Raw genomic sequence first — 15,639 nt, forward strand, 5'->3', positions numbered from 1 at the left:
TATGCACTTCTAAGAGAACTCAAAAAAAAATGCCATTTACCCATCTAAACATTCAACAATAATCCCTTAATATCAAATTTCTATTCAGTGTTCAAATTTTCCCAGTTGTTTCAGTTTTTTTAATAATTTGTTCAAGTTGGGAACCAAATGATATTCACAAACATCAACTGGTTGATATTTCCTTTATTTCTTTAAATAAAGTGTCTTTCTCTTACGATTTATTTGTTGAAGAAACCAGTTCATTTGCCTGCACAGTTCCCAGCACACCAGACTTGCTGACTGCTTCTTCATACTGTTAACATACTCCTCTGTCCCCAGTATTTCCTATAAACTTGCAATTAGATCTAGAAGCTTGATTATATTCTGGTCCAATTTTCTTGCAAGAATTCTTCACAGGTGATGTTGTATACCTTTGTTAGCAGTCACATATATGACTGTTTCTTTTTGTGAGATAAGCAGTTACTGATGATAGTGGTTTCAACTTGGGCAAATTTGTCCCCCAAGGAGGCATCTGGCAATGTTTGGAAACATTTTTGGCTGGAACAACTTGAGGAAAGGTGGTGCTCCTGGTATATAGTGGACAGAGGCCAGGGATGCTGCCAAACATCCTACAAAGCAGAAGACAACCCTCAACAACTATCTGGCCCCAAATGTCAATAGTGCCAAGACTAAGAAACCCTGAGCTAGATCCTTTAAACAGTGGTTACAAAATCTTCTATCATTTCTTCATTTAGTAAGTGGAATATTACTATAAAGGGAAGCCTTGCCTCAACAACTGTATATAGTTGGTACCAAAGACAGGATAAATGCTTGACTCTTTCCTTTTATTTAGTTGTTTTAAAAACGATAAGTTGGTTCCCTCATATCCACCTAAGATAACCAGTGAGGGTTCTGTTGGTTTTTAGTATCATTATGAACTCATGGATTCAAATATGCTTGCTGTGTTTCAGTCCACTGCAGTCATTCCTACTGATGCTCAAATCACCTATATTAGGCCAGCGGAAACCTAAGTTAGCTCCAGAGTCCTTTTGACACTTCCCAGTAGTCTTGTACAGCCTCCTCACTTTGGTACTTTCTTCCAGAGGGAAATGGTGTTTAGAGAGTACAGTTTAGATGTGCTCATCACTACTATCTCTCCCTATTTTTACGAACACTACCAAACTTCCCTTTTAATCTTCCAGATTATTAGCCTTCAGCCAATGAAATCCTACTACACTGTTAAAAATAATGTCTCACTAGAACCATGTATGACACTTTCATACAACTCACACAGAACTATTAACTATGTAATATCACTCAGTAATATTAACATAATTAATGAAGTATTATATAATACATAAATAAAATATAACATAATAAATAAAATTCATTTTCACCCTATGGTGAGTAGACGGCTCACTCAAGTGTAATGAAACATTATTTATTAACTGAAGTCATTGATCCTAATTAATCTGAAAATTTCATAATTTAGGATGCAGTAAAGTAACTCAATCCTAATTCATCTCCAGTGGAGAAGTGGTTATCTAAGGGAGGTTTATTCAGTGAGGGACTATTTCTACTGGAAAACCACTCAGAGAAGTGCTATTTTTTGTTTGTTTGTTTCAAAAGCTAAGATTCCTAAAAGAATATCCTGGAACATATGTTACAACTTTCCAAAAAGCAGCACTAGTGGAGGTTAGAGATTTAGAAATCACACTAATCCAGAGAAAGACCTAGAAGCTGCTGGAGTAAGTAGCTAAATTTCTATTTGAGCACGGTACACGAGTTGCAAACATATCAACTCTATCCATAGAGAAGCTCAGCACAGAGCCAGGCATATAGTAAGCTCTCAATAAATGGTAAGTGAAAAGTTTACATACTTCCTTCACTTCCTTGAAAATGCTTACAAACTCTTCATTGATGGCTAAACTTCTGCGTTCAATATCTCCACGTAAATTTCTTCGAGTGCGCAAACTATTTTCAACAAAAAAGGTTGAGAGTGCCTTGAGAGCTTCCAACATCTCCTACATAATTGATAATAAAAGAACATTATTGGGACCGATTTTCAAATGTTTTTCTAATCTCAAGCAAAAATTTAATGAAATCATTTCCAAATAATTTGTTTCCATTACACAATCCAAAATATACTGGATGACCTTCACATTACTGAACAGTAAACTTATTTCTGAGACACAATAAGGACATACTTACTTGTGCATTGTGACATATATACGTTATTCAATGCAGAATTGTTTGGAACTGCAAAGATTAGAAAAAACCGTAATGTCCATCTAAAAAGGATTGGTTTAAAGACATTATGATATAGCCATTGAAAAAAAGTGGAAATTCTTGGGACTTCCCTGGCAGCGCAGTGGTTAAGAATCTGCCTGCCAATGCAGGGGACATGGGTTTGAACCCTGGTCCGGGAAGATCCCACATGCCGCGGAGCAACTGAGTCTGTGCGCCACAACTACTAATAAGCCTGTACTCTAGAGCCCGTGCGCCACAACTACTCAAGCCCACACGCCTAGAGCACATGCTCCGCAACAAGAGAAGCCACCACAATGAGAAGCCCGCGCACCACAAGAGTAGCCCCCGCTCGCCGAAACTAGAGAAAGCCAGCACGCAGCAACAAAGACCCAATGCAGCCAAAAATAAATAAATTTTTAAAAAGTGAATTAACATTTAACAAGAAATAACTGCTGCGGCACTGTGCTGAGCATTTCTCCTGGATTCTCTCATTGAACCTGCACAACAACCCTGAGGAGGTTACTGGCAGTATTCCCAATTTAGAAACTTAACATAAGCCCACAGAAGTTAAGGGACTTATTGAAACCATGATGCACCAATTTGGTGGTTATATCTAATAAGTGGTGGTCCCAGAGCCAACCTTTCTTACTCATTATAGTGTAATGCTATTTTTTACACACCAATTCTTATTGACAGCTTACTGTCAGTTACCTAAAAATTTATCTATAAAAATAAAATTTTTATAGATAAAAATTCTATATCTATAGATTAAAAATTCTATTTTTATCTATAAAAATGTATCTGTAAAACTCTCACTTAAACATAGTCTAAAATATGTATAAAAAATAAAAATTTATCTATGAAACTTATCTAAAAATTTTAGATAGAAACTTATCTATAAAACTCTCACTTATACACATTCTTTTTTCTTTATGCCACCATGGCATGACCAATATACCTAGCGACTCAGTGATACAGAAGAGATAATCTGCTACCACGGGAGATGGAAAGTCCAATCTAAGTTTCAGGAGGTACTTGGGAGAGGATAAACTATCTTGTAAAGAAATACAGCATGAGCCCATTACATCATAGACAGTGCTTGGCTCACAACAAAAACTAGTAGCCATGAGCAGGTGGTAGCCCTTTCGCGCTGCAAATTATTTTAATTGTTTTCACCTGTCAATGGAAAGGCTCAAGGATGCTTAGCCCTGACCTCCTGTTCCCCCTAAGCTCCCCATTCGCGTTATCTTATTTTGTACTTTGCTCTTTTGCATTTTTCTTCTCCTGCCTGGGGCTCTCCTCTCCCCTCCCTGCTCAGACCCCCGACACCTGCGGGGGCAGGGGACTTCACCGTCTGCCTTCCCGATCCAGAGTCTTCGAAGAACAGTTTTAATTAAATATGGGGCAACACCCAGGAAACCTCTTTGCTCTTCCAGGGGCTCCTCGGCCTCCCCTTTGTCACCTGCCCCACGCGGCAGCGCAGCGGGTCCCGCGGGCCTGGGGTCCCCTCCGCGGCGGGGACAGGGACGAGCCCGAGGGCGCCGGACAGACACCGCCCCCAGCCCGGGTCCGACCCGCAGACGACGCAGCACCCTCGACCCCGCCAGTCCCGCTCACCTTGTCGTTGTCCAGCCGTGTGTCCAGAATCTTACGCAGTTTCCGCGATAGCGGGTTGTTAGTCTGCGCCGAGGGCCCGCCGGCCCCATTGTTGAGGCCGTTGGCAGCCCCGGTGGCGGGCACTGCTACTACTTCCCCGCTGCCCTCGGCCATAGCGCCGCGCGTCCCGCCCCCCAACTCGGCCCCAGCCACCTTAGCCCAGAGCACTGACGCGCCCGCAGCCCCATAGCGCGCAGGCGCGCGTTTGCCGCGCAGGCGCGCATCCGCCGCGCATGCGCCCTCGGAAGGCTCGGCTTTCGCCCACTCCTGTGCCGCCAGGCTGCTAGGAGTGGTAACAGCTGCTGGGAGGGTAGAGAAGTTGGGGGAGGCGGAGCAAGACCCGCCGGGTGAGAGGAGAGTAACGCGAGATTTTGCAAAGTGGACTGAAATTCAAATCAGGTTTGGAGTTTGGGAATTACGGTTTATGGGATTAAAGGAACTTCGGGGTCCTGAATCTGTGAAAGTCTGAGCTAGACTTAAGTAAAATACACTGAGGCCTGTGCCTGGGCAACTGTGTTCAGTAAAAGCTAACTCTAGTTAAATTCACTTTAGAATACTTTGTAACTGTTTCCTGCTATGAAGGAGATTTAAATGAAGATGTGGAAAGAATTCCAAAATATAGTATGTGAAAAAGCAAGGCGAGTTACAGTGTGTATAGTGTGATCACTTGTGTGGTGTGTGTGTGAAATAGAGGTACATGTAAATTTAGGCTTTTTTTTTTTTTTCCAGGATGACATTCCTTTGGAAGAGAGGCTTCCAATTTTCATTTTGTACCTTTCCAAATGGACTGAATTTTCTAATCTTCCCCGTGGGTTACTTAGTATGTCAACAGCGGTTATTAAGGTAAGGTAATTATGGCCTACTTTTCTGTGTTTATTTGTACTTCTCTGAATTTGCAATTGTAAAAAAAAAAAGGAAACAAAATAATTTGAAAATTAGGATGATATAGTAGGATGAAGACAGGGAAATTATTGTAAAATTTAAATATATTTAAAGCAATTTGTATATTTTTTAATGTTCATCTATCATTCTTTTATAAGGCTAACTGTAAATACTAAGTTAAGGGCTTGAAATCAATACTTTTCAACAGTTCAAATCAGTATTTTCCAACAGTTAAAATAAATATTCAGGTAAGCCTCATTAGAGACCTAGGTTTTATATATGTACATATTTATATATGTGTATATGTAATATTTATATATAACAATTTTTATTGAAGATAAACGTTTTCTTTTATTGAAAATGTAAAAGATATTTATGTGTATTGAACTTCCTTAATATAGTAGACACTGAAAGTATTAGAGACAGACTCTGACTTAAATATTTTAATTTAATGGGAGAGCAAATACATGCATGTAAAAGAGTAAAGCATTTTTATATAACAAAGCATTTTTTAATAAATTTATTTATTTGTTTGTTTTTGGCTGCGTTGGGTCTTCGTTTCTTCACGTGGCTTTCTCTAGTTGTGGCAAGTGGGGGCTACTCTTCGTTGCGGTGCGTGGGCTTCTCATTGTGGTGGCTTCTCTTTGCTGCGGAGCATGGGCTCTAGGTGCGTGGGCTTCAGTAGTTGTGGCACGTGGGCTCAGTAGTTGTGGCTCGAAGGCTCTAGAGCGCAGGCTCAGTAGTTGTGGCTCGAAGGCTCTAGAGCGCAGGCTCAGTAGTTGTGGCTCAAAGGCTCTAGAGCGCAGGCTCAGTAGTTGTGGCTCGAAGGCTCTAGAGCGCAGGCTCAGTAGTTGCGGCGCACAGGCTTAGTTGCTCCGCGGCATGTGGGAAAGCATTTTTATATAACCACAGAAGAACCATGCTGAAGTGTAAAACGTGGACATTCTTACCTTCCAAGTAGCCGTTGAAAGGAGGGCCACTTCAATTTCCCCCTCTTCCCCTTTGGTTAGTTATTAAAGCTTTCCTGCTCTTTGGCTTCTGAAATAAGTGGAAGTCACATCATTTTGGTCACTGTGACTTCATCAAAGTATAATATGGCATTTATTAAAGCCATGTCTGGTGAATCACAGAATAAAATAGAATGCTCAGTCCTCTACATTCTTCCCTGTATTAAAAACAATAGCTTCTATTATTTAGTGTCCAAATTTATTGAGAATCAGGCTCAATGCTGGATCCTTTTAATACACTATTGTTATCTGCATAACTACCCTGCAGCATAGGGATCATTACCATTTTATCATGTCATTAGTATTCTGTTTATGATGAGTAATCCAAGCCTACAGAAGTCTTTCCGAGGACATAAGGCTACCTCACATCTCATCGTTAGTTACCAGCTAAGTTGGCAGTAGTTTTCAAATTCTACTACTGCTTCCTCAGTTTTCATTTTGAGTTGTGTACACCTCTCACTTGGAATGTAGGCAAAAACTTTTGCAGCCAAACTTTCAAATGTATTCTGTGTCGGTGTTGCCTTGACACTGTTCTTACTACCTTTGCACTGACACCAGCACTATTTCTCGAAAACAGATTTGGTCCTATCACTTTTTTGCTTTAAAAACCATGATAGCAGTTATTGAATAAAATAACTTTTTAGTATGGTGTACACATACCTTCATAATCAGATCTCAGAGTATCACTGTAGTTTTATTTCTAGGTACTTGTTTGTGATTACAACACTCAAGCCACCTGTATTTTTGGGGCCACAAACACATCCCAAACTTTTAAGTCCCCATACATTGGCTCATACAACTCACTCTTCCAGGAATGTGTGCTCCTGGGAAACTGGTGAAATCCTATTTGTCCTTCTGGCTCCACTCAAATATCACTTCTTCTCTGTACCTTCACATAGCTCCCCATCTGGCCTTGGGCAGAATTAATTGATATGTCATGCAAATTCCATAGCACTTAATATAATACAACACCTCTAATAACTTGTGTCATACAATTATTTTTAAATTTACTTAAGTTTTGTGTTCCTCCACTAGACTCTAAGTACCTGGATGATGGGGACTTTGCCCTCCTGGTTTCCAGCACAATATCGTACACAATATATGTGCTGATTAAAGGCTTACTGAGTGAAAAGTATTGAAATGAAGTTTTTGTGTTTTTTTAATTTTATTAATTTTGGCTGTGTTGGGTCTTCATTGCTGCGCACGGGCTTTTCTCTAGTTGCGGCGAGTGTGGGCTACTCTTCGTTGTGGTGTGTGGGCTTCTCTTGTTGCAGAGCACGGGCTCTAGAGCACAGGCTCAGTAGTTATGGCTCACGGGCTCTAGAGGACAGGCTCAGTAGTTGTGGCACACGGGTTTAGCTGCTCTACAGCATGTGGGATCTTCCCGGATCAGGGATTGAACCTGTGTCCCCTGCATTGGCAGGCAGACTGCCAACTACTGCACCACCAGGGAAGTCCCGAAGTAAAGTTTTACAGCTTTATAAGTTAGAGTTTTTTTCTTTTGAAGTGTAGTTGATTTACAATGTTGTGTTAGTTTCTGCTGTACAGCAAAGTGATTCAGTTATATATATGTATATATATAAATTATTTTTCAGATTCTTTTCTATTATAGGTTATTTCAAGGTATTGAATATAGTTCCCTGTGCTATACAGTAGGACCTTGTCGTTTATCTATTTTGCATATAGTAGTATCTGTTATCCCAAGCTCCTCATTTATTCCTCCCCTTCTTCCCCTTTGATAACTGTAAGTTTGTTTTCTATGTCTGTGAGTCTATTTCTGGTTTATAAATAAATTCATTTGTATCTTTTTTTAGATTCCACATACAAGTGACATTATATGATATTTGTCTTTCCCTGTCTGACTTACTTCACTTAGTATGATAATCTCTAGGTCCATCCATGTTGCTGCAAATGACATTATTTCATTCCTTTTTATGGCTGAGTTATATTCCATTGTATAAATCTTCTTTATCCATTCATCTGTTGATGGACACTTAGGTTGCTTCCATGTCTTGGCTATTGTAAATAGTGCTGCTATGAACATTGAGGTGCATGCATCTTTTCAAATTAGAGTTTTCGTCTTTTCCAGATATATGCCCAGGAGTGAGATTGCTGTATCATACAAAAATGAACTCAAAATGACTGAAAGACTTAAATATAAGACATGAAACTTAAAACTTCTAGAAGAGAACATAGGCCAAAAATGCTCTGACATAATCATAACGTTTTCTTAGATCAGTCTCTCAAGACAAAAGAAATAAAAGCAAAAATAAATAAATGGGGCTTACTCGAACTTATAAGCTCTTACACAGCAAAGGAAACCATGAACAAAATGAAAAGGCAACCTACGGAATGGGAGAAAATATCTGCAAATGATGCAACCTACAAGGGCTTAATAGCCAAAATATACAAGCAGCTCATACAGCTAAATATCGAAACAAACAAACAACCAATCAAAATATGGGCAGAAGACCTAAATAGACATTTCTCCAGAGACATACAGGTGGCCAACAGGCACATGAAAAGATGCTCAACATCCCTAATTATTAGAGAAATGCAAATCAAAACTACAATGAGGTATCACCTTACACTGGTCAGGATGGCCATCATCAAAAAGCCTACAAACAGTAAATGCTGGAGAGGGTGTGGAGAAAAGGGAACCTTCCTGCACTGTTGGTGGGATGTAAACTGGTGCAGCCACTGTGGAGAAGAGTATGGAGTTTCCTTAAAAAACTAAAAATGGAATTAGAGTTCTTCATTGCAATGAATAGGAACTGACTGGGGCTGACTTAAATAGAAATTTATTTGACAAGAGGATTTTGGGTAAGTCTCAAAATTAATAGCAAGGATGAAGGACCACACTTGGAAGAGAACATGGGGAAACAAAAGGAAGCTGGGGACACATTGCTATCATCAAAATCACTCCAGAGAACAGCTCATTGTGGACCCCAATGTCATTACTGCTGAAGCCTGGACCGACAGGTCACTTCACCCACTGACCTTGAACTTTAGGATGCCTCCACCGCACAACTGCCGGTGCTGTCTCTGGAGACTGTTGTTTAAAATTCTACCACCTCCTGAGGAGTTGTCCCCATCTATGCTTTTTGTGTCAGTTTCTCTTGATTCCCTGCAGTGCCAATTTCTTTGTGTCCTCAGGTTTTGTTTCTACATTTGTGTGTCTGCTTAGTTGAACCTAAAGCACATGTCCATGCTCTGTTTTCTACAAAGGCTGAGAAATCGAGTATGAAATTTTTACCTTTCATTGTTATTTCTCTGTGGAAGTCCTAGTAACATGTACTGTCTCTCCTGTGTATTTCTCTCAGGGACTTTGAAGCATCGGTCCCACATTTCCTATCTCTTTTTAATCACGACTCCCTGCGCCTTTTCTTTGCACCTTCTGTTACCTGCTTTACTGCCTAGTCCTTGATTTTTAGGCATTGAGGCTTCTCACATGGAAAGAGTTCCTGATTTCTCTCTTTTCTCTGAAACCTCATGAATTTTGAAAGCTGCTTCAAATTTTTCATTTTCTTTTTCTGATTCAGGCATCTTTTCTGCCATAGTTCTCATCCTTCAGTTTGTCCTTAAAATGCTCCAATTTTAAGGTTTCATGACTGAAACCTTAGCAGTCATGAATGTAATGATTTCATACCTCTTTAGCAATAAAATGATTTCAAACCTGCACATGAAATCTGCAGAATGAATAACTGCGGCTGGTCTGACTGGAGCCTGGGTAAGGGCCGGCTTTCTTTGCTAAGTACACCTTTTTTTCTCATCTGTGCAGCCTCCCCTTGGCTGCCTGTACCAGTTGGAGTTTGGGGTTGCAAAGTAACAGACAGTGTAATTTACTGGAAGGATGTGAAGGCAGCTCGAAGAACTGAAGGCTGAAGGTCCAGCTGGGAACCAGCAGCAACTCAGGATCTCAGTAAGTGGAACCACTTGTTGGTTTTTAGGGCACTGCTGCTAATTCTTTTTTCTGCTTTTGCTCAACATTCAAAGTCCTAAAGCGAGTAAACTTTGACCACATGCCCATCCATTGGTCAGGACACCATGTTTTATGGTTCCAACCTGTTACCAAACCAAACTTTGGCGCTCAGCCAAAGCACAGCAAAGCCAATCTACCAACACCAGGTTGTAGTGAAGAAAAGTGCAGCATTTATTGCAAAGTGCCAAGCGTGGGACAAAGCAAGGGAAACGTGAGGCTCATGCTCAAAAGACCAGAACTCACCAGTGGCTTTCAGGGCAGGGTTTTTAAAGACTGTGAGGGAGAGAGTCCCAGGATGCATGATCGGCTTGTGCAGAATTCTCTGATTGGTTGATGGTAACGTAACAGGGTGATGTTTCAGGAATCTCCGTCATCAACCTTCTGGTTCCAGCCAGTTTGGGCTCTACGTGCTGGTGGTCAGCATGCAGTTAACTTCTTCCATCTGGTTGGGGTTTTAGTATCTATCAAACGACTCAAGGTCATGACTCAGGATTTTATCTATAGCCATTGAGGAAGAATTAAAGGTTCTTGATTTTGTTTTATGAGTGAACTGCTATGATATTGTCTTGTTTGACTGTTTTCCTTTGTTTCTGCATTTTTTTCACTTCTCTGATTAAATTTGCTCTTTGGAACTCTGGAAAGGCCTAGGAGGCTAAAGCTTTTTACAAACAAGAGGCAGGGGACATGAGGATGTCTGTGCCTGGGAAGGCCCTACAGGGTCCTGCTTGGTTTCAAACCCAACAGCACACAGTACTGGAGAGGTAATTCTGGTCAACATAATAACTATAAATTTGTGGTCTGTGAGACAGATTAGGAAATAATCTATATTTAAAAGGTGCAAAATCCAACCAGATAAAGAGTTTAGTTACAGCCCCAGCACTGGGGGTAGATGGGACTGTCATGCAGATTTTAATTAGCTTTGAGCAAACGAGATTAGTTGCAACTCACTGGGGTGGGAGATAGTGTGAGTATGAGACGCCGTGCACCCAAATTAGACAATTATATTTATGATAGGGGTTATAGTAAGAGTTGTGTCAGAAGTTAGAGTAAAAATAAAATGGCTAAGAAGTAGCCAGATGAAACCATTTCTAGCTGAACAGGATTGGCATATTAACGGGCAGCTCAGGTAGATTATTCTGGAAATTGCCACTAGGTTCCAGGTCTCTGTCCAGAATCTCTAATCACAGCCTGAAATTTTTTGAGTAAAGAGATGATAAAATGACTTAGCAACTCCAGGAATATGTAAAAATAAGCATGGAGAAAATAATGATAAAATCCTTGGAATCAATATTTTGTACCAGTTTGGAATGTTAAGGGCAAATCTAGGTGACCACAACTGCAGAAAATAAATGAAAAAGAAAATGGGAAATTTGAGCAGTGTATGTAATCATCTGAAAAATATAGGTTGTCTTGTTTTTAAATCTGACATATTAAACTTGTAATTTCAACTTGAAAATTTTTTGTGTGTGATTTTAATTTTAAAAGGTATAATAGTATTTGATAAGTTTTAACAGCATTTATAAGTTTAAATAAATCTGAATCATCAAATCTTTATTATTAGGTTTTCAAGTATCATTTAAGTACTTCAGAATATTTTGTGTGTTAGGTTTGTAATTCCACCTGCTTATCTGTTTGAAGTACTTTAGAAAACCAGATATATGAAATATTTAAGTTGAAAAGTTTTAGATAATTAAGTCAATCACAAAAAAATTCTTAAATATTTAGGAGAACATAACTTGCATGACTTTGATATGAAATATTTAAAATAATACATGAATTAAATTTATGAGTTGTACTTAAATGCTTGGGGAAATTTAATATCTTAAATTTAGAAACAAGTTGAGTATTAATTAACAATCACTAGGTTTGTAAGTAGATTTACTTAATATTTAAGTTGTATCTTCAACTTACAATCAAAATTGTAAGGTATGAACTGTTACTGAAAATGAATGCAGATGTAAGAATTCGTTTCTACACACAAAAGCTATCTTTATACATTTTTTTAAAACCCCAGAAACCTTAATTATCAAGTGATAATTCTCCAGAAAGCTACTGATATGTTGAAACCACTGGTAAAATGGTTGGTACCCTGGTTCCAGAGTCAGAAAGCCTGGTTTGAATCTCAGCTCTGCCACTATATGCCCCCGGGCAAGTCATATTTTGCCTCCAATTCTCAATCTCCTCCTGTACAAAATGCTATAACACTACCTGGGTTATTGAGTAATGAGGACTAGATGAAGTAAGATGGGTGTATTATATAATCAAGAAAGTAACACATAGTTGCCACATTTATCTGAGCTATTTCACACACTCTCAGTGGAACTATGCAATAATCCATTCCTGCCCAAGTTTCATACAACTGTCCCACGTTATCAGATAAATAAAGCATATATATTTTTTACCACACTTCCTATCTCCTTTCAGCCTCAAGTTTCATCTGGCACTCACCTGTACGCATACATGTAAATACATAGTTTAATACGAAGGTGTAAACATCCATGCACTTTCCGGAGTTTCTTCTGGCCATTCCCTCTTTCCTTATACATATGCATGTATTCTCCAATAACAAGCCTCATTGTGTCTACTTGTTCATTCTTGTGGTCCGAATCTACAGGGTTGCCAGCTGGCCTCTCTTATTTAACATATACTACACGTAATCACCAGATAGTAATGTCTCCAATTTAAGTAGCCACAGGTACTGTTTTCATTGTCCAATTTCTGTGCTGCAGCTTTCACATAGAAACCATCTATTTCCCCTTCTTTCGATTTGGTCTCCGCCTGTCACTGTTCTGCACAGGTCTGACAGCTTTTGGCTTTTAATTGATTGTTACTGATTTTGTTTTCAGAATAGATGAGTCCATGGCCTCTTATCAGAATTAAGCAGTCCACCAGTCACAGGGAACCTGATGTCTGTTGAACTCTTTTTCTGCTTGAGTTTCCCACCTACGCTGCGCTGTGCTTTGGCCATCACATCCATCCCTTTGCCTGGAACACATTTCCTTTCTTCCTCCCTTGACTATCACTTACTCATTCTTTCAGAGTCTCAGGAGCCTCCTGTTCCAAAAATGTACCGAGTCAGGCCAGCTGTCCCTTCCATGTGCTCTTGAATCACCCTCCAGGTGGTTCTCTCACTGCACTTTCACACTCTATGTCATTATCGACACATTTTTATGATATTATTCGCGCTAATCTGTGAGCTCCCTGAGTCTAGAAACCATCTCATTCATCTTTGAATACTTGGCACTTCATGCAGTTTCTGAAATGTTGTTGGAATTTGATAAGTATTTGTTGAATAAATGAAAAATTAATATGAATAAATGAATAGACCGATGTATTTGAATAAACGATGACCCAAATTGTAGAAAATATATTCTATTCTAAACCAAGCTGAAAACACAGCATTTCTGTTAATATTAATGTCCTCACCCTTCATTCATTTACCCAGAGGAGAAACTCGGGGTTATCTCTGCTTCATCTCCACTATGCCCCTCACTTTCCCTGGTAATGAATCGTGTATTGAAATCCTTCACAGAGCTCTCCTAGGGGCTTTAGCTCCTAGCTAGAGCCTCTAGCTCCCCCTTGCTAGTCCCATCGGTACCTCCCTATTCAAGACCAGAATTTTCTCAACAATTTATTAAGCACTTCCCTTCTTTCTGTTTCACAGTTCATTATAAAATAGTCTTTTATAGTCCGTGAAATAGTCTCATAGTACATTGGTACCAGATTTTTTTCTTAAATACGGTTCTTGATATGTCTTGATGTATTGATATATCACTTCCTGGATCAAAACCTTCAATGCATCACTATTCCAAATGTAAAGCAGCGATCCCCAAACTTTTCAAAAGTATCACCCCCCCTTCAGCTAAAACATGTTGAGAGCATGCAGTGTACAGATACATACATATTTATAACTATATATTTAAGTTATGACTGTAATAACATGCTAGAGACATAAACGGGCATACGTTGCATTATTTAACAGGCACAAAAACATAAAAGGTTGAGATACAGAGAAAATATATTTTGAATAATTTTTATTTTATTAAGGTTCAAAGAACTTTTTAAATCTAAATTTTATTATTCATATACATGTTTACTTACATAGGCATACAATTTATGGATATCATGTCTGCTTAATTATTTTACATTAAAAGATTTTATATGTATTTATTCATATTTATGGTATGTATATATATATATATATATATCTTTCTGTTTCACAGTTCATTATAAAATAGTCTTTTATAGTCCGTGAAATAGTCTCATAGTACATTGGTACCAGATTTTTTTCTTAAATACGGTTCTTGATATGTCTTGATGTATTGATATATCACTTCCTGGATCAAAACCTTCAATGCATCACTATTCCAAATGTAAAGCAGCGATCCCCAAACTTTTCAAAAGTATCACCCCCCTTCAGCTAAAACATGTTGAGAGCATGCAGTGTACAGATACATACATATTTATAACTATATATTTAAGTTATGACTGTAATAACATGCTAGAGACATAAACGGGCATACGTTGCATTATTTAACAGGCACAAAAACATAAAAGGTTGAGATACAGAGAAAATATATTTTGAATAATTTTTATTTTATTAAGGTTCAAAGAACTTTTTAAATCTAAATTTTATTATTCATATACATGTTTACTTACATAGGCATACAATTTATGGATATCATGTCTGCTTAATTATTTTACATTAAAAGATTTTATATGTATTTATTCATATTTATGGTATGTATATATATATATATATATATGCTTCATTATTTTTTAAAACTTTGGTTAATGCTTTGTGATACAGCAACTGAAGTGGCTGCTCTCATTCCAAGTTCAGTTTATTTTAATACCTCGTTCAAGGGCTGTCATGGAAAAAAAACTCAGGATTTCGCAAAGGCACAAAACTATTATACCGTTGATAAGAAGGTTCATCATAAATAACATGGGGTCTATACCTATATTTCAAATATCACTTTTTCTAATACTATTTCTTATCACCTCTCATTAGATTATCCTTGGTTTTGTCTTGTAATGTAGGTGATGAACATCTTATACTTGAAGGATAAGGAATGTCAGCTCTGCCACATTTTAATTTATTTGTGATTGTATTATTAGTACTATCTTCAATCTGTGGGTTCTCTGAAGGCATCTTTTTAGGCTATTTGCCATTTTGGAGGATGTTTAGTTAAAATTAAATGACATAATCTATAATTCACCAAACTGGACCCTCACGTCTGCAAACTCATTGCAAGGTAGCCTGTTGCAGTGAGCAACACACTGAAAACTAGCAAAATCTATAACTCCCTCCCAATCCTGGCATTATGGAGCACCCACCCTTCCCTCAGGATGCCTCCCCGACTGTACATGACATGAGATCTATGACCTTGAAATATGGAGAGTGAGGGAACTAGAGTCAACCCATAGAGTGCATTTCAGTAATGCATCATTTCTTTCATTTCTAACATTAAAAATTAAAACTAAATAAAAGTTTTGACATCATCTTGCACCCCATTGCGCTCTCCACTCTCTGACATCCATCCTGGGGTTATGTCCCATGTTGGAGCCACCAGTGTAGAGAATCAAGTCCATGGTGCTGTCTCTGGCTTCCAGCTGCTCTGTAATTTGACCCCAACCCATCTGAGAAATATATCCTTATATTTTACTCTCATTGCTTCCCTATACCTATCTTATGCTGCACTGCGAGCATTTAATCCCCTTTTTCTAAACATGCCCAGTGCCTTTCATCCCCACCGTGCACATGCCCACTCTTCTGCCTTATATGCTCTCCCCACTTTACTTCTGTATCCCCACCTTCCATTTTTCTCCTTCATGAAACCTCCTTCCATTTGGGTATCATCCCTTTTACCTCATCTGAAC

The 15,639-nt window shown here is 38.7% G+C and overlaps 1 protein-coding gene and 1 long non-coding RNA gene across 3 annotated transcripts in view; one reads left to right on the plus strand and one right to left on the minus strand.

Annotated features, from left to right (window-relative positions):
• The window catches only part of COG6 (component of oligomeric golgi complex 6), a 63,951-nt gene extending 59,893 nt beyond the window's left edge, over positions 1 to 4,058 (minus strand). For both annotated transcript variants that reach the window (XM_024755415.1, XM_024755414.1), the window contains exons 1-2: positions 3,847 to 4,058; positions 1,860 to 2,003 (exon numbers count right to left, since the gene is read on the minus strand). In XM_024755415.1, coding sequence (XP_024611183.1) covers positions 1,860 to 2,003; positions 3,847 to 3,999 — 297 coding nt within the window. In that variant the 5' untranslated portion in view covers positions 4,000 to 4,058. The remainder of the gene's footprint in view (positions 1 to 1,859; positions 2,004 to 3,846) is intronic.
• A 114-nt stretch (positions 4,059 to 4,172) lies between these two features.
• LOC112406502 (uncharacterized) lies at positions 4,173 to 8,145 on the plus strand. The gene is made up of 3 exons (XR_003004571.1): positions 4,173 to 4,284; positions 4,615 to 4,728; positions 7,864 to 8,145. It is a non-coding gene; the product is annotated as an uncharacterized LOC112406502 (long non-coding RNA).
• The last annotated feature ends 7,494 nt before the right edge of the window (positions 8,146 to 15,639 follow it).

Source organism: Neophocaena asiaeorientalis, unplaced genomic scaffold, assembly GCF_003031525.2.
Source record: "Neophocaena asiaeorientalis asiaeorientalis breed wild unplaced genomic scaffold, Neophocaena_asiaeorientalis_V1.1 scaffold59, whole genome shotgun sequence".
Taxonomy (NCBI): Eukaryota; Metazoa; Chordata; class Mammalia; order Artiodactyla; family Phocoenidae; genus Neophocaena; species Neophocaena asiaeorientalis.